Source organism: Macadamia integrifolia, chromosome 3 (genome assembly GCF_013358625.1).
Source record: "Macadamia integrifolia cultivar HAES 741 chromosome 3, SCU_Mint_v3, whole genome shotgun sequence".
Classification (NCBI taxonomy): domain Eukaryota; kingdom Viridiplantae; phylum Streptophyta; class Magnoliopsida; order Proteales; family Proteaceae; genus Macadamia; species Macadamia integrifolia.
The window spans coordinates 30,075,481-30,097,156 of NC_056559.1; the positions used below are offsets into that span (position 1 = coordinate 30,075,481).

Below are 21,676 nucleotides of genomic sequence, written 5' to 3' on the forward strand. Positions count from 1 at the left end.
CAATCTCAAGATGGGCTCCGCTTGTTATGAAAGTCCTCCTCAGTTGTTCAACCTCTTGTGCTCTTTCTACATCATCCAAGTCAGGTTCATCACTGTCACATTCTTGTTCCCCCCAACTCTGGCAACGTCTCTAGACAAACAACATGATATTCTTCCCTAACTGCCCTCTTATCCTTCTTCTTCTGCTTCCCTCCTCTTAAATGCTCTAACATACTCCTCTTGATCTCATTACAAACATTAGGGCAGCCCAACACATTTTTGTCCCCACCAATATGATGCCACTTTAGTCTTGTGGCCCCACCGGACATGATTTTTTGGCAATGGTTACACTATGATTTCCTCATGTCGGCTGAAAGAGGTTCCCATGCAGTAATGCAATGTCCCCACCTCTTTCAGCATTGTGCAATACAAAAATCTTGGTACCAACATTGTTCCAACAAAAAAGAGACCAATTGTTAACATATACACATCAATAATGTCTCATAAAAATAATTAAAGGTTATTGTAAGTTCCCAACAAAGCACTATATTCTTGCCTATTTAAAAATATTTTAAAAAAATAATTTGGTAATAATTATTTAATTAATAAAAAATAACTAATTAAGAAACATCACATTATGAATCAATCTTGATTGGAAATGCATTTCTAATAAGTTCAATAATTTTCTTGAATTTTCAAATCATAACAGACTATTTTTCATAATTATTGACATTTTAAAATAATTTCAGCAAAGATTTAATGAATTTTTGGAATAAAAAAAAAAAAACCGCAACCCTTATGCTGTAGATCGGCCAATGATGTTCAACATATATTAAACTGAACACCAAACTCAGCCCAACTCAAGTCGACATGACTGAGTAATACAAAAAGGTGTACCCAGTGCATGAGACTCCTGTCACTGCAGGGTCTGGGAAGAGTCATAATATACACAGCCATACCCCGCTACGTGAAGAGGCTGTTTCCCAACCCGAAAATATAAATAATAACACAATATTCAGTAATTGAATAGTGGATAAAAGGTTTCTTCCATTGGTGACATCGGGATTGTTTCCTGCGATGCCAACTATCTCGACCACATGGAGGAATGATTTCATCATTCTGACCGAGGAATTCTCCGGAATGACTGCATCTTAAATTCAATGGCCCACTCAATTGTATACCCCATCATGTAAAGGGCACTTTCCTTTGTTCCTTCAACACCTTAAATTTCAAAGGGAATTCACTTCTTCCAACAATTTTGAAAGCTTTATTCTGGTAACACATGGCGTCAAATTGGACAGAAAAATCAAGGTGATGATCAGAGAAATATATTCCTATGTTTGAGCATTTAACCATGTTGCAATAGCTTCTAACACCATTGGTGCAGGGAACACCCCCCCCCTCCAAACAGTAATTTACGGGATCATTTATAAACCTGTAAAATAGATATCACTCATCAGAAAGAATAATGTTTACAAACCTGACACTTTTCATACATGTAAAACCCATTGTATTACAAATTTCAATTAATGTCCTCATTCCATATTAGTATTTTACCATCTTCACTTTTAATACATGTAAGATAAACTGTAATAATCTTTTTTGTTATTTCATTTATAAATTTCAATTAATGTCCTCATCCCTTATTATTACTTTACCATATTCAATTTAAATACATATATTTTTGCAGCCTATTAAATGGAGACACTTCGAGTAATAGTGTCCTGAAAGATTGCATTACCCATCAAGACACCACTTGTCGTGAATGTATTACGAAAAATATGGGGTTTGAATAAAAGAAGTTTTAAGGAGGATGAAAGTAGGCAAGGCCAGATTGGTCCCGATAGAAGTGGGGAAGAGCTTAAGAATCTGTGGTTTATCTTGACTACCCAAGTTGTTTAATAAGATTATGAGCACAAAGAAAATGAATGGAGGGGGCGCTAATGGTTTTGATTTACAAAATAATGTGATATTCAGAGCTACAATAATTATGAAGCATAAAACTAATCAATAATACTATGAAATTATAAGAGAGGGTTATTTAAACCCACCTAAAAACTAATATTATGAAGAAAAAATTTGGTTTTATGCCAAGAAGATCCATGACAAAAGTTATTTACTTATTTAGAAGACTTATTGAAAAATTTAGAGATTACAAGAAAGATCTCCATATGATCTTTGAAAAAGGGCGGACCTAGTGCATAAGACTCCCGAATGTGCGAGATCCGGGGGGCGAGAACTACGCAGCCTTACCCCAGAATGTTGAAAGGCTGTTTTGACCACTTGACCACCAGGTCAACATTCTTACCTTACCGCTGGACTAAGCACGCCTTTCTCCATATGATCTTTATTGACCTATAAAAAGCTTATGACATAAGTTCCTAGAGAGTTAATTTGGCAAGTAATAGAGAAAAGAAGTGTTTCAAGTATATATGCGGACAAAATTAAATATGTATGATTATGTGGTGACTAGTATAACTATGTAAGAACTATGGGGTGTTAAGGCAAGTGAATTCCCAATCACGGGTTACATCAAGGATAAGTTTTAAGCCATTATTTGTTTGCACTCATCGTAGATGAATTAACCCAAGGACATTCAAGATGATGTTTCTTGGTGTATGCTTTTTGTTGATGATATTGTTTTCGCAGATGAGACAAAAGCAAGGATTAACACCAAATTAGAGTTATCGAGATCAATCCTAGAATCAAAAGGTTTTCAGGTATGTAGAATGAAGACGAAGTATATGGTGTGTAACTAAGATAATATTTCGTCATTTTGACTAGTTAAGGTGCGCTAAAATGTAGGGTGAAGGGCAAAATAAGATTTGTCACCTCAGAGTAGATGATGAACAGATTTCCAACAAAATAGTAATATTAAATAAATATCTTAAAACAAGTAAATTGTTGTTCTAACTAAATGTGATTATCAATATTCAATTATGACTGATGATATTACTTTATCTCATACTGTTGTTAGTACAATTCCATAATGTAAATCTTATATTGATAATTTACTTGATCATAGACAATTAAAAATACAATAAATGAGTGACCATAAACTTAATGAAGTATAAAAGTGCAATTCTGATATTATCATACTGGACTAAACATAACTTGGAGAATTTGTGGATGAGATGATCCATGGAACTTTTCATAGTTTAATTAATTTCAGAAAATAGCTGAACATAAGACCTTGAATAGTAATGGTAAATTGCAAATGAAGTATTAATAAAACTGCATATCATCCTAGGTATGCTTATATATATTTCCTCCACATGCAGTAGAGCTTATCTAATAAAAGAAAAATTAAAGGATACAACCAAATGAGTCATGAACACTCTTGAGAGCTTGGAATCTCTTGTAGGTATATGCAGACTTTTTTCAGCCAATGCATAAATACATTTGCCAAGAGAAGAGATGTGAGAAATTTATGAATTCGGCCTCTTCTAGCAGGTGGCCATCGCTGCCTGGAGCATCACCAGACGTCGAGATCAGAATAATAAGGGATCAAGAGCATACTGAAAGTTTTACGGGACACAAGGACCAAAGATCCTCTATAAACCCGAAAGCGCAGATGGAAGCTCTCTAGGTAACTGTACTTATTCAGGACACTCATAATGCCATCCAACACATGAAAGAAGAAAAAGTATATCATACAATGATTAAATAAAAAATATCGAATAGAAGGTAATGAGAAGTAATTTATCTAACAAACTGTATGAATTCAAGAATAGATACCAATCTGGTGTTGCTGTCTTGCTAATTGCAGGTGAGTCCCAAACAAGCCCGTAAAAGCAAAATTTGAAGGAACCAATGACTTCAGTTAGAGGATTTTAAGACCCATTTCAGTAAAATCATTAACTAGCTAATCAAGTACAACGTGCTCAAAGTATCAATTTCTACCAATGGTGAGAACTGCAATTCAAGAATATTTAAACAACCTGATGAGTAATATTTTGTTACTGAGGAAGTTGGACAACTATAAGGATGCCTAGATAACTGCAAGTCCCCTTGAGTATTTAAGATTGTAGCCTTAAAAATGAGCATTATACTACATGGAATGCTTTTGATACCATTTGACTGTGATGAATTCTAAATGTGGCAAATATTATATAAAACTTAAGATATATTAACTAAAACCCTGACTAGATTTGTCTATTCTCTCAGATCCTGGGAGGTCCACTATCAGCAGCTTGCTTTACAGAACGGTAGGTACACCGTGGTAAGAAGCTAAATCAAGTCCACTATCCCTCTCTTGAGAAGAACATTCATTCTCAGCTTTTCTTTGGACTGATCTTCGGACAAAAACCTGCAAAAAAGATAGATCAATAACGTTGGCTAGCAATCAGTTTCCTAGATGAGTAAAAATCATGTTGCACAACCTTAATCGACTGCAAGGGAAAAAAAAATTGTTTTGACTCTTATAGAAGACTCAAGACACACCATAAGAATTGCATGACCACATGAAGATTCCATATTCATATTTGTATTTTCTGCATAGCGGTTTGCCTCACCAATTTTCAGTAAGTGCAGAAAATGGCCAAGATCTTGAACTTTAACTACAGTAGCACGAAGCAATGATACTTCACCTATCTTCGGGTCCTTTACAAAAGAAATATTATTCTTCTCGGGAGCCAGAAAATCCTGTATGGATTTCAAATACAACTATAGAAGAAACAGACAATAGAAATAGCCAGATCAATAAAATGAATCATATGTTCAACATGAATAACCTATTCAACAACACACATGAGTACAAACTATGCAGAGAAGCCAACATTTGGTTCACTTACAAGCGTTAATCTCCATAAGTGCTGAAAACGAGAAGATGTGGAGCAAGACAAATTCTTTTAAAGGAGAGGATCCTTGTTAATTAAGGACAGTTGTTGCACTTCTTGCAAAGCTTAATATGAAGAAATGGTTCAAAACACAGCTAATGTTTGGCTTCTCTCATTTCTGTCAGAAATCTGAGTTTATTTAACAACTCAGTTTGTTTAGACGGTAAAGTGGTTATGAATGTTGATACCATAGGCCAACATTTCCAAACACCAGCATTAACTTACTACCCCTACTTACTACTCAATTGCCTCCGGCCACACCCCACCCCACCCCTGGGCCAAAAGAAAGAGTGGCAGTGCCAACTACACACATTTGCATGACAGAGAATGGAGAGAACCACGCAGGTCACCTTCATAAAGAATGTATAATTCATGAAAATAGAGTCCTTTTGCAATCAATTTCAGTTGGAAGGAAACCCTGATTTCCTTGACTTTTGATTTTCTTACGCTTTATATGCTGTGAGACTAACAGCATCAAAAGCCTGAGCTTCTGGGATGTTTACAGAGACAAAGTAAAGGTAAATTTTTATTAATCTTCCAATTTATTGGTAAACAAAACAACCCATCCATTCCTTTCCTAATTAACACTATAATCAAGTATCTAATTAACACTATAACCAAGTATAGTAGCTTTGTTAGTACATAGCAATATCAGCACAGAAGCTCAAAGTTATTGAGCTTTCAAAACTGCCCACCTTCAATACTTACCTCAGCGACAGGTTTTGCAATTACCTCATAAACTCACTTCTGAGAAGCACTTTCAATAAATACTTCATCAAATTTATAAGATTCAGAGCTCCAATTGTTTTACCTTAACTTCAACCTCTTCATCTGTAGAGAGGGGGACAAAAGGTAGTTTATATTTGCTTCACAGCTTCGATCTGTACAAAGTTCTGAACAAGGCATTTATGAGAAGAAACTTAAAAAAAAAGAGATTTCCACCAAATTCATTGGAGAGAGTGAGAACCAACCATTGGACAATCCCATCATCCAAGACAAAAGGAAAAAGGGAAAAAAGTTAAATAAATAAATAAATAACAGAAAATAATGATAAATCCTATGATTCTATGAATGGAAAATCTAGCACCTCTGGCTGTAATTCAACACAATCAGAAAAATCAGAATCAGAAATGTTATCTTCAGATATTTTGGTCGAAGTCTGACAGCAACTCGCACCCTTCCTGGCTCTGTAGTAAGAAAGCTTATCAAAATGAGACACTTCCCGAAAAATGTTTCTTTATTCTTGAACTTTGACAAGGAGCCATTAACAAAGTCATTTCTAAAGTCCAACAGAAAGGATTGATGAGAATGCAAGCTTAACTTTAGATTCTTTTTTTCTATGGTAAACAACAAAAGTACCAACTTGCTTCTAACCCTGCCCAACAAAATGCTCAGGATGTTCCTGATAGCATAAACAATCACCAAAGGACGTCCGAGCCTAACTTTTGACATTACATGAGCAATTATGAGCAAATTGCTGATATGTCTATAGAAAGGGTGGATTATGGAATGGTAAAACAGGATTTGCAAAACTGACCCTGTTTACTTTGGATAAGGTGTTTTGCAGAGTGGAGTTATGTCCAATTTTGTAAACTTGGCTTATGGTAAGGTGAATCCAGTGAGCTGTTCAAGATCGTCTGGCTTGTACTTTCCAAGAATGTCATGGGATTTAATTTACACGCATGAAGTAGTTGACAAATAGATTTCATCCTATCAAACAAAAGCAGTACTCAAGACACATAACTGCATCCTTTGGAAATCCCATTCTAAAAAATTACACCAGCTAATCCCAAGTCCCAAACAGATAACTATTGTTCAACTAACAATATCTATTTCATATAATGAGATGTAAATAACCTTAATTCAATCAAATAAGGAAAAAATACACAAAATACCGTGTGGTCTTCCCATGATGATTTGCAAGCAACGTCTCAGAATATATGAACAGTTATCTTATTTTTCCCTTTTTCTTTCTTCAAACAGCCCTCCCCCCTTACTCTACAAAACAGTGGTAATGAGTACTTTGGTCCTGCACATTGTTCCATAACATGATAACAACGTTTTCTGTAAAATTTGCTTCCCTATCATTTCATAAATATAGTCCAGACTCTACGATGCAGCATGTTTAGTTTTGAGTTGAAAATTACAGTTCAACAGAGACTTGATAATCGACAATTGCTAGCAAATAGCTAAAACAAAATAATTCTAAAAGGGCATTAAAAGCCCAAACCCCCTGATTTGGGGTTGATATCAAACGGTCGTACATAAGACTGGGTAGTTGATAGGTCGTTTGTAATCCACAAATATTTGAGGCTACAGAGGGCAATGGGAGGTAGAAACATAAAGCAACTCGGGTACAGAGAAAACTTTCGAGTTTTATGTAATGTGCATCATCATCAACCACATAAAAATTGGGACCAAGTTTTCCAAAGGCAAACCATTCACCATGGATGCTTTATATGCACAAATGGGGTATCATGAGGGGTTTTTGGGACAGGTTCTAATACGGTTTAGGGTTTGTGAACCTTAGGATGGCGGTGGTGAACTTCACCACCTGGTCTAAAACCCTATAGGGGTTGAGGGTTTGTGAACCCTAGGATGCAGGTGGCGGATTTCACCACCTGGTGAAGGAAAACTTTGTGCCAATTCCACATGCATATGAATTTGCAAGGAGAGAGAGAGAGGAACCTTCGCCATCGGCATTGGAGTAGGAAGCTCTTGCATTGTTCACAACAGAACATTCGGCGGAAGATACTTTAGAACGCACGGAGGATGTCCGGCGGCGCTCCTCTAAGTGGATGCAGACGGCGGCTGCCTGTCGGAACGATCGGAAGATTTCGACGACATTTGAACGGATTTCTCACTCTATGATTAACTCGAAGAATGCGACGTGATAGAAAGATAGGTTTCCTTTGGTGGTGAGACTTGAGAAACAGAAAGGAAAGAAAGAAAGCAAAGTGTATTTCAGAATCGAGAGAGAAGGAGAATACCATGGCACTTCCAATCTCCCAAGAGCTCGAGGCCTTCACGATCATCAAACAAATAAATGATAAAATCGGATTTGAAGTTAAAGAAGGGACTAGCAAGCCCCAGCTCTCGCTCATTTTCACTCTTGAGACTTGAGGCGGTTGAGGGTTTAGATCTGAAGAGTTGGGGATTTCTTCAATTGTTTAGGCGGTCACGAGGTTTCTATTTCGTTTTTCTTGATAAAACGGTCATGAGGTGACCTTTTTGTTTTCTTGATAAAACGGTCATGAGATTTTGAATAATAGAGTCGGCGGAAGATTGGCGGGATTCAATCGGTTCGACTTGCCTCTTTTTTTTTTTTTTTTTTATTAATTTATTTATTCTTCATCATCATCATCATCATCATCATCATCCGATAACCTCAAGAGCAAAATCCAACCAAATTAGTTCGGGTTTATTGAATTTTTATTTGGTTTCGTTTTGGTTTTGTACGTTGTATATGGTCTTCGTAATTAGGTTTAAATTTGGTCCAAGGGAAACAACCGGTTGAAAACTAGGCAAAAAAAAATTAGAAATAAAATCTGGAATCTTTCAATTTTTTTACACAACTAATCAAAAGAACCCATTGCACATAATTTCACACGATTCAATAAGGACACAGATTGTAGGGTTTGGTATGGTTAAAGTTCATTTGTTTTTTTTTTTTTTTTTTTCTTTGGTAGAAATGGTTTAAGTTCATTTCAATTCATACAATTTTATATTTTATTCAGTTCAAAATTATGGTCTTTAGTTTTAAAAAATTAGACTAAATGTAATTTCATTGTAAAAAAGCCAAGATCATCAACTTTTTCACTTTTGATTTTAAATGGCCAATTCCAATTCCAATTCTAATTCTGATATTTTATTTCAGTCCTAAAGATAGTGCTATGCGAGGGTCCTTTGATGTTAGAAATATGTACCCATTGTTGAGATATAAGACTTGTATTATAGAGATGGCTTGGCTCCTTGCTTGATGTTTCCGAGAGGATTTGCATTCTGCATATATTGTTGAATTAGAACCAAATTAGTTGAGTCGTATCAGAATAAATACTCTTCTTAAGGTTTGAAATGTAATTTATATAAGTGCAACAGGGATATTTCGCATTTTACCTCTAAGATGAAACAACCATAGAATCACTGTTGAATTGCAAGTAGACTTTGATATTTTGGAGAGTAATCTAGCTCACTAACTACAGTTTAAAAAATGGTTTTAAGCAATTGGCGAAACCAGATAGGGAAAATCCAACAAAGCAATGAAGCAAAACACATTGCAAAGAATTGTTTCTCAGAACAATAACAGAGAGAGAGTAAAGACAGGGTTATAATATTTGCAAAACAATAATACCCAATATATATAAATGTGCACATTGTTGCACGTACGAGTACTACTTGTACACATATATAGTGGTGCCTATCTATGTATAGATACTTATATGCATTGGTACAAGATCTATACATCATGAAAGGAGCCTTTACGTACCCAACCCCATCTTGATGGACCATCCAAAAGCACATCAGAGACCTGACACACATAAGAAGAGGGAGAGCCATTGTGGCAACATGTAAACCAATGGGGGGCCACACGAGGCATCTTCAGCACATGGGAGACAGCACAATCTTTTTGCACCTGCCTATGTCTAGGCATAGACACACAAGCGGATAACTTTCCGACTAACAATACTGACAAGGTTCTAGTACAACACTGGATGTGATTAACACTAGCCTGGCCAGCCGGCCTACTCCGACCAATAGGGGCGAAACAAATAAAAAAGAAAATTGCAATGGAAAATTTATCATTGATGGCGTTATCCGGATTTCCAGATAACAGCACGGTTTTAACAAAGCAATAGATACAACTTTGGCGTTTTGTACACAGATATTACAACAAATTATGTACAGAAATACACATAATACACAGGATCATAGCATCACTTCTTGCCACTACAAAAATCCCACTGCCAATACACCTCCACAATTCCACCACCACTCCGGACAGCAAGGTGGAGTGTCTCAGAAGCAGGGGGGGCACCCCACAGAAGTGGCAACTACAGTCATGGTAAGCTTTTCATGCAAACTCCCATTGCTAGCCTTCTCTGCAGCTACAACCTGATCATAATGAAGTATACCAGGAGGAGCCTTACAAACAGGATTCAGAGTTGAAGACAAACCTATCAACAAGGGACAGACAGAACCCATCTACTTCCATATTGAAATCATATGTTAAATTATGGATCAGATTTAGATAAAGATGTGTGTGATTATAGGTGAAAATGGGCTACCATATTTAATCAGAAAATTGAGGGAATGATGGACAGCGAAGATCAGGTTTTGTGTCTTCACTGTCCATCATCCCTGAATATTCTAATGTAATGAGTGGCCCCATACAATAGGAAATATTTACTATACTCACTCGTAAGAAAATAGAGTGTTATTGCACTATCAGAGTATCAGATCACAATGTCACATGAAGCAATGCACCACATATGTTCATACATTTCTCTCGGGGATCAGAACTTGAAATGATGGGAATTCAAAATGGATTAAACCACAAACATTGAAAGAAAGATATGATACTGAAATGAATTTGCTGACAGCATGGAAACAAGATATCCATAATGTTGAACAAAGCAATGTCTCGAAGGAAATTCGAGAAAAATAAGTGCTGACTATAGACCTTGTTCGATGCAAAAGGCATATTTGGGAGAACATTTCGTGCCAGATTAGACATGAACCAGAAGCTAAGAAGCACCCCCCCCCCTTTTGGTGGGCGGGAGATTCTCAAGATTATCAGTCAATTATTCCACAGGAAGTAATTCTATTGGACACACATTTTAGCTCAAGAAGCATGATTCTTGAGAATCCTAGAAGCAGAAGGCGGAGAAGATCCTCCAATTGCACAAAGAAAATTATAAACAAATGCTCGAATCCTGGGTTTGTTAGGATGCCGATGAAAAGTAAATAAGCTGAACAACAACAAAAGAAAGTAAAAAAGATAACAGTAACAAACAATGTCATCATCCCATCTCTATCTTCCAGTCCTCTATCAAGGGGCCTTGACAGGCTGGGTCAGACTCAACCCCAAGGAGTTGTTTATGTGTATTTGAGTTGTTGTTTAGCTCTACGATCTAAAGGAGTACAAATCATCTCATCTTGCTGAGTATAGAGGCATATTTGAAACCTCAATGAGATCAAAAGAGCTGCCTCGAGGAAGATGCCACCTCAGTTAGTGATAAAACTGTCACACCCAAGCAATACCTAGGCTGCGAAAACTCTAATGCACCAAGCTAAAATAAATATGAACTGAATGATAGTTATAACGACGCAATGGCTCGGAGCAAATTGTCACATGATATACTTTGGTAGAGAGAAGGTTGTAAAGGATGCTTGACCCATTTCTCCAATCGAGTTTCAGCCAAAAATGAGTGAGTAATAGGCATTAAAACATGGTTCAAATTATAGTAAAAATTTTTGGAGATGAAACTGACCACTAATATCTGACAGTTGAGGAAAATAGCACTTTCATAGTCATTTGTAACTTTGGATCCATTCTCAACCCGTATAAGGTATAGCAAGCATGCTGAATTGACCAATGAGATGGGTGAGATTACCATTATAAAATGGAACCATTCAATATCTGAAATTTTTCAATGTCATCAGGTGAATTGGGCATTGAACTAAATCAATTGGCATGGCCCCAGAACAACAAACCTCTCCACCACGCTCCAAGACAATGTCTTCCACAACATCACTCGGCGTCTCGATGGAACGACAAAAGCCAAAGATGCAGAGTCTTCTACCCATGTCAAGTCCCTAATATAATAAATTCCCAAATGCATAAGAGCCTAGACACACCGGGCATTTAAAAGATAAAATGATGACCAACAAAGTAGAATTATAACAATTCCTTACATTTGTTGCTGCAATATCAAATAGTGCACCCAAGCACAGTCCCTGATTGGGATCCATGTAGTCACTCTCCTGAAAACGCTGTAGTCTTTGAGAAGTCTTCAATCTCCCCTGCTTCTTCTGCACATTTAGGATGTAGTTATGTACGATGACAAGTGCTCAGATGAATGATAGCTTTGAGGCTTCACACAGAAAATATTGATCAAATAGAAATAGATGCAAAGTGAAAACAGACTACAACTTAGACCAACAAATAAATCCAAATGAATCCCACGAATTAGATGGTAATTGAAGTCATTTCCATTTCGTCAAAGAATTTGATGCTAATTAAAAGGAGATGTTACTAGGGAAGAAAATTTGATCCATGGAGATATATGACAGGCTTGCTTAGTTCTCACAATGCATATGGTCCCATTTGCATAATCTTTGGGATAAGAGAGGGAACAGATCAGGTATGCCCTTTTCATATTGAGAAAATAAGCCGGCCGAGATTATGTTGTTTGATTGGACTGCTTTTGGTTAGTCAAGGAGATGTCTCACAGAGATTTAGGTGATGGCTTTCAGGCCTGTTTAGAGAATAGGACTAGTATGAAATTGTACATATATGTGTACAGCTTATTACATGTACAATGAATTTTTTTCCCCCTCTTCACCATCATAAAGAATATCAAAAAAATTCAGCAACCATCCCAATTCCAAACCCCAGCCTTGTCCCTCAATGCATATAAGAAATGATGCCCAACCAAATTATGTTAACTTCAACAATACATACATTTGAAGATGAAAGACGATGAGGGACCATGGAACCACCTATTTGTACTAAACCATAAGCAGTTAAAAGCGTGACTCTATCCTCAGGTACCCACTGAATAGCTGCAAAACATAAATCAGATGTCACCAGTTTCTGTATTAACAGGAAAATTTCTGTGACATGCACGCACACAAACGTTTTGTTGTAAATAACTCTACTTTGTCATATTCTCAGATAAAACGCATGGACAAAGCTCAATTGTTGGCTTGGGGAAAAAAAGCTCAATCTATATCACCCCCCCCCCCAAGAGACTTCAATATGGCTATTTGAGAAGATGATCCAATTTTAATGGTACATTTGACGTATTATTGATATTATTCCTTTCATAACCACCACAATGAGCGAACAGCTATAATAATAAAATGTTAGCTAGGGAAAGATCTAGTTCAGTGTGGTGAATTGGCTAGACTCACTATAAATGGCAATCAGTAATTTCTTCGAATGTATTGGGTACATTTCAAAAGAAATCTGGAGCATCGGGGCAATATTAACCAAAATATTAAAGAAGAAGAAGAAGAAGAAGAAGAAGAAGAAATAGGCATGAAAATAATTGAAAATGGAATAAGAAGGGTAAAAGTTGAAACGGTGTTGGCTTCATTTATCTGAGTTTGGAAAATAAACCCTAAGATACGAAGATTCCATAATTTGATGAGTAGTCTTACAGCGCAGGCGGAACACCAAAGCCCAGAAAAATAAAAACAAGAAGGTACGGAAAAGGAAACGAGAGAGGAAGGAATTACCACCGCCATCTCCTCCATCTGTAATGGGGAATTGCCATGGATAGAAACCGAAAGAATTGTCTCCGATGAAGTCTCCCGCACCGGAATCTCTAGCGCCACATCGGAGGAGAAGAGAGGATTGTCGTTGTCGTCGATGAAGCAATGAGTTTCCCTTGGAGAGAAAGGATGAGAGTCTGGTGGGGGTCGTAGAGGAGGTATCTTTGGATCTGGAGGGAGAAAAGGTTGATATGGAACAACTGAAGCTGGAGAAACTCAGAGCAGACGACTCCGCCATAGTAATGAACGGAACTTTAAAGAAACAGAAGTTTGGAAACGATTAGATTGATGAGAGAAGAGGCAGAGAGGAGTCCAATAAATTAAAGTGAGAGAAAATGAAATTTCAGGTCTCTCAGTAAACGAAAACGGCACGGAAGAGGCCTTGGCTTGAGCCTTGAGGTTTCCCGCCACATCTTCAGAGACACTACCCTTTTTCCCCACGAGTGGTCCCCACAATAAGTAACCCCCAAAGCTTAAAACTCTTTCCCACTGTGGGTTTTTTTTTTTTTTTTTGTCTTTTTCCCGAAAGAGCGGCAGTGCCATGGGAGCATAAAATGTCGATCCTACCCCGCATGAAATGCAGCAAGCCTGGACATGAACTAGTTGTAAATGAAGCAATGATTACTACGTGTGTTTATCATCAATAAATTTTCTTTCTACACACATGGGGGAAAATAAAAAAACGATATATAATTTCTCATTGTTTAACGTAATAATAATAATAATAATAATAATAATAATAATAATAATAAGGGAAAAGAACTTTGGCCTCTTTAATCCCCACATCCAGTTATGAAAAGACTTAACGATCCTATACGTACAGGGATAGCTGGATCTTTCCATGTCCAATTACGTATGAACTTGGAGAACAAAGAAGGGCAAAATTCTTTCTCCTATAATAACTTAATTTAGCTTGGAATATTGATTTTCGCTAAAACATCTTGCAAGACATAATAGAACATGCCACGATTGATTCTCTTTTTTCAATGACAAAAAAATAAAAAAGCACAATATCAATGTCCTTTGAGCTCTCACTTCTCTCTTCAATAATGCTTATTATTGGACACAATTGATGACCCTTCCTCTATTGGTGCGGTATTAAACTCTATCCCTTTTTCATTAATGGCAAAAAAAATTTAGGACCAGCTCATCCATGTGGTATCCAAAGGTGACACATATTCTAAAATGGCCATGGGTTTTTTTTTTTTTTTTGGCTGAAATGATCATATTCAATCACATTACCAACTTTTGTTCAATTATTTATGCAACATTTATACGTTCATCCAAAAAAAAAAAAAATCCATATACTCGGTTCTCCACGAATCGCTTTAAATATATATATCGAATAATCCCTTTAACTTTTTGGATTTGCGACTTAGACCCAAAAGTAAATTTCAATTATATGTACTCACACTTAACACATAACATCTTTGGACTAGTGGAATTGCACTCAAGGTGTAATCACTTTAATATTTTCATAATATATGAAGCAATTATGAGGAATTTTTATAAGGACACAATGACCAACTTGTTTTGAGGTCTTGAATCAGTCTTAGTGAGGGTGTAACCAATAAAACTGAGGGTCGAGGGGCAGTGTGAGACTCACGGATTTAAAGAAATGCACTGGGGCTGGACCACAGATCCTATTTGCCAGATACGATCTAGATGAAAGTAACCATGCAACCAGATACCGTTCATTCCAGCAAAAAGAGAGTCGACCCTCTTCGATGCCAAAATATTAAGGAAAAATTATATGATTACCCACTTTTGTGTTTTCTTTTACAAAATTACCCACAAAAAGTTTTGATCAACAAAAATACCCAAAATTAGGTTTGGATTTACAAAACTACCCACCAAAAGTTTTAGTTAACAAAAATACCAAAAATCAGGTTTGGGTTTACAAAACTACCCAAAATAATGATTCTTCACCTTTCACATATAATCATGTATTTTTTTATTACTAAAACTTTGAGTGGGTAGTTTTGTAAACCCAAACTCAATTTTGAGTATTTTTGTTAACTTAAACTTAAAATGGGTAATTTTGTAAAGGAAAACCTAATTTTAGGTATTTTTGTTGACCAAAATTTTTTGTGGGTAATTTTGTAAAGGGAAACCCAAAAGTAGATAATCATGTAATTTTTCTAAATATTAATTGTTATTATTTTTTAGAAGTCAAAATATTATCTCTATCCATGGGAGAAAGTAACAATTCTGATTTTAATTAATGCAATAAGGGTATTTTTGCCATTTTATGAAAGTTTGATTGGCATAACATCCCTGTACGGAACCCTAATCGAAAAAACCAACATGTGGGCCCTCATTTTTATTTTTTTATACTTTGCGATGGTGACGCGGAAGCAAATCCTAGAATCCGGAAAACGAAACCAGAGAAAATGGGAAGGAATGGGGCCCACCTCTTGCCAGGTGGTAATCCTTTTGTCCATATATATCCAATTCATCATCTTCGCCACACTATAATTAGAGCATTTTGGAAGATTTTTATTCTCTTCTGTTCATCTTCAACTCTACAAGATTTCATTAAAAATTGGGAATTAGGAAATGGGAATGGAGAAATCTGGGTATGGAAGGGATGGGATCTACAGATCTCTCCGTCCTCCCGTCGTCTTCCCCAAAGACCCAAACCTCTCTATGGTTTCTTTCCTATTCAGGAGCTCCTCTGCGTACTCCGACAAGATTGCACTCGCCGACGTAGATTCCGGGGAAACACTCACATTCGCCCAGTTCAAGTCCATGGTGGCTAAGGTCGCCCATGGTCTGCTCCGTTTAGGTATCAAGAAAGGTGATGTCGTCCTTATCTTCTCCCCTAATTCCATCCAGTACCCTCTCTGTTTCCTAGGCATCGTCGCACTTGGAGCCATTGCCACCACCGCTAATCCTCTCTACACTACCGCCGAGCTTTCCAAGCAGGTCAAGGACTCTCATCCCAAGCTTGTCATCACCGTTCCTTCCCTGTGGGACAAGGTTAAGGATTTCGGTCTGCCGGCCGTGATTTTGGGACCTCTCAACGCTTCGCCCTCGGTGGTCTCCGGAGCTGGAATCACGTCTTTTTCCGACCTGGTTAATTTGGCCAGAGGACCCGTCTCCGATTTCCCCAGGGCTTCGGTCAAACAAGCCGATACGGCGGCACTCTTGTACTCCTCTGGCACCACGGGGACAAGCAAGGGCGTTATTATTACACACCGCAATTTCATCTCTGCCGCTCTCATGGTGACCATTGACCAGGATTTCGCCGGCGAGATGCACAACATATTCCTCTGCTTCCTTCCCTTGTTCCATATATTTGGACTCTCCATCATTACCTATGCCCAGTTGCAGAGGGGCAACATGGTTGTCACGCTCGCGAAGTTCGAAATCGATATGGTTCTAAGATCAGTGGAGAAGTATAGGGTGACCCATATGTTTGTAGTACCACCGGTCATGATTGCTTTGGCCAAGCAGAGTGTGCTCAAGAAGTACGATCTCTCTTCTCTCAAGAACCTTGGTTCCGGCGCGGCCCCCCTTAGTAAGGAAATAATGGAGGAATGTGCTAAGAACTTGCCTCACGCCAATGTTCTTCAGGTACTGCTTCTATGGTTCTATTCAAATTTCAACTTGAATCTAGAGTTCTAGGATTTATGCATTCTGCTCCAAACAAAATGTAATAGTACTGTCAAGGATGTAAAAAGTTTTGGCTTTAGTTCCTTGAGGGGTTACTACCTTTCTGATGCTTTCTACTGAGATGTTTGGAAGCACACCCAACAGTTTCCGAAAAGTAGCTCTGAGTATGAAAGATGCATCCTGTTTTGATATGAACTCTGTCTGTGGTCATTCAACAGGGCTATGGGATGACTGAAACTTGTGGAATTATCACACTAGAGAATCCGAGACAAGGTCCTCGTCATTCTGGTTCAACTGGACACCTTGTTCCAGGAGTTGAATCACAAATAATTAGTGTGGAGACACTGAAGCCTCTTCCTCCCAATCAATTAGGGGAAATATGGGTCCGAGGGCTAAATATAATGCAAGGTATGTGTTGAAACCTGTAGTTACTAAGTTTAAAAAAAAAAGGCCGTTACCCAGTGCACAAAGGCAGACAGCCTTACCCCCTTTACGGAGAGGCTGGTTCCCAGGACTCGAACCCGCACCACTGCGCAGGCGGAAAGATCCTTTTACCATTGCTCCAAGCAACAACCCCTTTGTAGTTACTATGTGTACTCTGAAAATGTAGGCCGTTATATTTACCAAATTTTATTACACGATGCTCAGCTATATCTTACCTCAGGTAATTTATGCCGATTGTGAACTTTGTCAAATCAACAACTGGGCTCTTGCTCATGTCAAACTTGGTTATAAACACCATTATAAGTTGGCCATTCAATCGCAGCAGCTATTTCTCATTGATCCATTACCTGATAAAATTATGTTGTAGTTGAGCTTTCTTTCTAATATTATACTGCACAGAAGAGTGCTTGTAGCTGCTGTCTCTTCTGTCAACAAGATGTTATCAGAGAGTCTTAATAAAATGAAAAGATCAACCATACCTGCAGCACATTTTGAGAAAAAACTACATCAAACATGCTTGTTATTTATGTCTTGAGTTGTATATTAGGTTGAAAATTAATTTGGATATTGGTCTATTATTTGGATATCTGAACTTTCTGGAAGAAACTTGGGACTGGCTATGCATTCATTTTGACTTTCATGTAAAATAGTGTTTTTTGGGGGTCCTTTTGCATATCAATTTTTATAGTTACTAGTATTCTTTAAGTAATTCACTCATTTTCAGTACTAATTTTATAGACTTCTACAGGTTATTTCAACAATCCTGAGGCTACAAAGTTGACCTTAGAAAAGAAAGGCTGGTTACATACTGGAGATCTAGGATATTTCGATGAAGAAGGACAGTTATTTGTTGTCGACCGAATAAAAGAGCTCATAAAGTACAAAGGATTCCAGGTGAGACATACCATGTGTTGATTGTTTATTTCTTTATGGTTATATTATTTCTTATCATTCTTTCATGGTGAAAGTTCCCTGTTTCATTTTGGGGATGTGAATATCATAGTTGTCACAGTCTAGGCGATCCTAGGCGTTGGAGGAGGGAAAAAATCAAGATGACGTCAACAAGGCATTGGAAGCGTGCCTTGGTGTTGACACCTATGGATTGATGCATGAGTGTGTGTGATTTTTTTTTAAATATTTTAAATTATAGATATATAATAATCTTAACATAGAGGACCTATTTGAAGCAGACAGGTGTATGCAATTGCAGACCCTCCCTAATTAGGAACTTCACATTTTTGCACTGAGATTTTTGATTGATGTAGCGTATTTTAGAAATTTTGCTGATGCTTTGCTCTCTTAAAAAACAAAAGGAAATCACAAATCGATGATGCTAACCTATCCTAAATGCAAATATGGAATCAGCATCAAAGCTCTAGCAATTATTAAATTTGGGTTATAAAACTAGAAAAGATTAGCTGGAATTTATGTTACATCTTTTCAGTTGTTGCACCATGACCTATGATCTTTTGTTGCCTTCTTGACTTCCTTGAAAATTCTGGGTCAGTGGACAGGAGAATGTAGTGAAATTCTTTATTTTTTTTCTACTATTGCGACAACTACTCTGGTAATGGATCTAGACTTCATGAGTCTGTCTCTGCTTTATTGTGTCAAAATGGGTTGGATGGTTTCAATGTGTCTGGATGTTGTCGGGTTTGTAAAACAAAAAAAAATTTCTTCTCACAATGTCTGCATGTTCCTGTTCTTGACTTTCTTTCTGCTATATAAGAATATTCATCCATCTCCTTGATTCTGCTAGGTGGCACCAGCCGAGCTTGAAGGAGTTCTTCTCACTCATTCAGACATATTAGATGCTGTTGTTATCCCGTAAGTTGTTGATTTTAATTAATTCTGAAGCTCTTAACATAACTTGCAGGAAAATCTATCAAGAATTTGTTTAATACTGTTATTGATAGTAATGCATTATTTTATCTCATAGATTTCCTGATGAAGAAGCTGGTGAGGTCCCAATTGCATATGTTGTCCGTTCACCCAACAGCTCAATAAGTGAAGAAGAAGTTCAGAAATTTGTTGCAAAGCAGGTAGAGGGAAATTGTGTTTTACTTCTTTTTTGTTCTATATATACGCATCCATGACTTTGTGAGATTAGCTTGAGTGTCCAGTACTGAATTTGTTGAATCAGGTTACCCATTCACTACATGACCTCATTGCCGATCTGTCTTTTCCCCTCCACTACTCTTTGCTTAGTGACATTTAATTGCCCGCTCCCATCCACTTCTCACTGTTGTGCAACTAACTTAAATCTGACCAAGCATGGTAAATTGGTAATTAAACTTTCCTATCATATTTTCCTATTCAATCCAAGTAATTTTTTTTTTTTTTCAAACAAACAAAGATAGATTAACTAAACTTAGGACTATTACATAGCATATTCGATTGATATTGTTTCTTCAAAAGGGCCTCTTTGGCTAGAGTTTTAAGGTCCCCCATGTACTAAGCATTAGTTGTTAAACAAAAGTGGGGTAAGTAGAGTGGTTATCTAATTCTATACATACTAATATCAGAGTTTTAGGACATAAATTTTAAAAAAAATAATAATAATAAAAATAAAAAAATAAAAAAATCCAAGTAATAGTTGAAAAGCGAGTTAAATTTACTTATTGTATCAAGGTTTTGTCTTCTGTTACAGGTTGCTCCCTTCAAAAGATTGCGAAGTGTAACATTCATCAGCACTGTTCCAAAATCAGCTTCTGGAAAGATCCTTCGAAGAGAGCTTATCGAGAAAGTCCGATCCAAAATATGAGGTTCTAGGATTATCATCGCCCGCACCTTCATCTTTTCCACTGTTTATCAACCAGGAATGGGAATAATTCCAGGGCCTCGGCTTACAACACAGCTATTGTAGATGGAATGGATGTTTTTTCCTCATGAATGATTTTCATTTTGCGTAGAGGGGAAATAGAGGTAATTCAATAATGAATTATATAGGGACTCCATCTGGATAGATAAAAAAAAATTCATATTGATCTCCCCATTTAGGTTATCTGCATTTATTGATAGTTGCCTCTGTAATTTGTATGATAAAGCACATTATTTCATTAAGGTAAACCACAAAATTCTTGGAGAGACCAGCTGTTTTATGAGACATTGTGCCCTTTGAGATCCCAGTTGTCAGAGTAAGATTTATTAGAAGATACCATTATGAAGCACACAAAAAAAATAGGGGAGGTTATTGACTTGTCTTATGGTCTACCCAACTGGAGAAATTCTGAATGCTGAATCTATTCAGTGCAGGAAACTAGATAATTGCATGAATCCTCTGGATGGACTAAAATTGCCAAATGCAGAAACCATTTATACAAGGGTGCAATGTTCTTGTAACCACAAAGCTTCCACAATAGGAAAAATGTTTCCAATTTTATATTATTTTTAATCTTTGAGGTGGTATCAAGCTCATCATGCATGGATGTATCTATTCTAGCCTCATATCCATTTTATATCTTCAAGCTACAAAGACACCTGGGTTGAGATTTAAACTTATGCAATTCAAGTAATTAACACTATAATCAGCAGAGGCCGATCCCGATTTGGATTGGACCGATCCTGTGCGGAAACTACTATGGTTTATGGTTTTTGTTGTTTTCCACCGATGCTAGACCAGTTTGGCCATTTCAGATCCTGATCGATTAGAATCGGCCGGACCAATACAGATCCTAATTGCTGTTTTTAAACCCTGCCTGTGGCCGTTTAGGGGCTTTCAAAATCACAATTGAAAGAAAAACTGGGTAAGAGTTTGATTTATTGGAGAACACCACCTTCCATCTCCATCAGGTTAGTCCACAGAAGTGCTCCTTCCGCTTCTCCTTGTAGCGGCCGTGAGGGATTCTTCCTCCTCCACAGATGAAGCTTTTATGTTCTTCCCTTTTGTTTCAATCAACAGCTTTTATCATTCGAATTAGAGTTTAGAGTTTTATTATTCCAATTCACCCTCTTGGGTTGCAATCAAGATTCTCAAATTCATACTTGCACTTCATTTTTTTTTCAATAGAGATCTCTATGTTTATACCCTAAGGTGAGAACTTAAATGGAGGTTGGTTTCCCATCCTTCAAATTTGATTCAAGTGCTTATCTTCACAAATATACAAGAAACTTCATTATTTAAAAGTTGCAGGATGAGTTAAATAACACTTCATAAGTATAAGCCAACATAAGTTGTCTCCTCATTTCTCAGGAAAAGAGGAGCTTGCCATCTATTACCTATGATTCTACACTGAAAATTGAAGATAATTGACTTCAAGCAGCGTGACACCAACAACGACCACAAAAGTTCCTCAAAA

General features: G+C 37.1%; 1 protein-coding gene, 1 long non-coding RNA gene and 1 pseudogene across 3 annotated transcripts; 1 reads left to right on the forward strand and 2 right to left on the reverse strand.

Moving 5' to 3' along the window:
• Positions 1-3,900: 3,900 nt before the first annotated feature.
• Positions 3,901-8,209, reverse strand: LOC122073879. 2 transcript variants are annotated; one of them, XR_006138897.1, is made up of 2 exons: positions 4,494-8,209; positions 3,901-4,288 (listed from the first exon to the last, which is right to left on the reverse strand). It is a non-coding gene; the product is annotated as an uncharacterized LOC122073879 (long non-coding RNA). The 2 variants fall into 2 exon arrangements; XR_006138896.1 differs by having other exon boundaries at positions 4,423-8,209.
• A 1,378-nt stretch (positions 8,210-9,587) lies between these two features.
• On the reverse strand, positions 9,588-13,716 carry LOC122073878 (annotated as a pseudogene).
• Positions 13,717-15,802: 2,086 nt separating this feature from the next.
• On the forward strand, positions 15,803-20,465 carry LOC122074900 (probable CoA ligase CCL7). Its single transcript, XM_042639888.1, has 6 exons — positions 15,803-16,895; positions 17,153-17,342; positions 18,127-18,272; positions 19,138-19,205; positions 19,318-19,420; positions 20,029-20,465. The coding sequence occupies exons 1-6, from the start codon at positions 15,876-15,878 to the stop codon at positions 20,140-20,142; spliced, it is 1,641 nt and encodes a 546-aa protein (XP_042495822.1). The 5' UTR covers positions 15,803-15,875; the 3' UTR covers positions 20,143-20,465.
• The last annotated feature ends 1,211 nt before the right edge of the window (positions 20,466-21,676 follow it).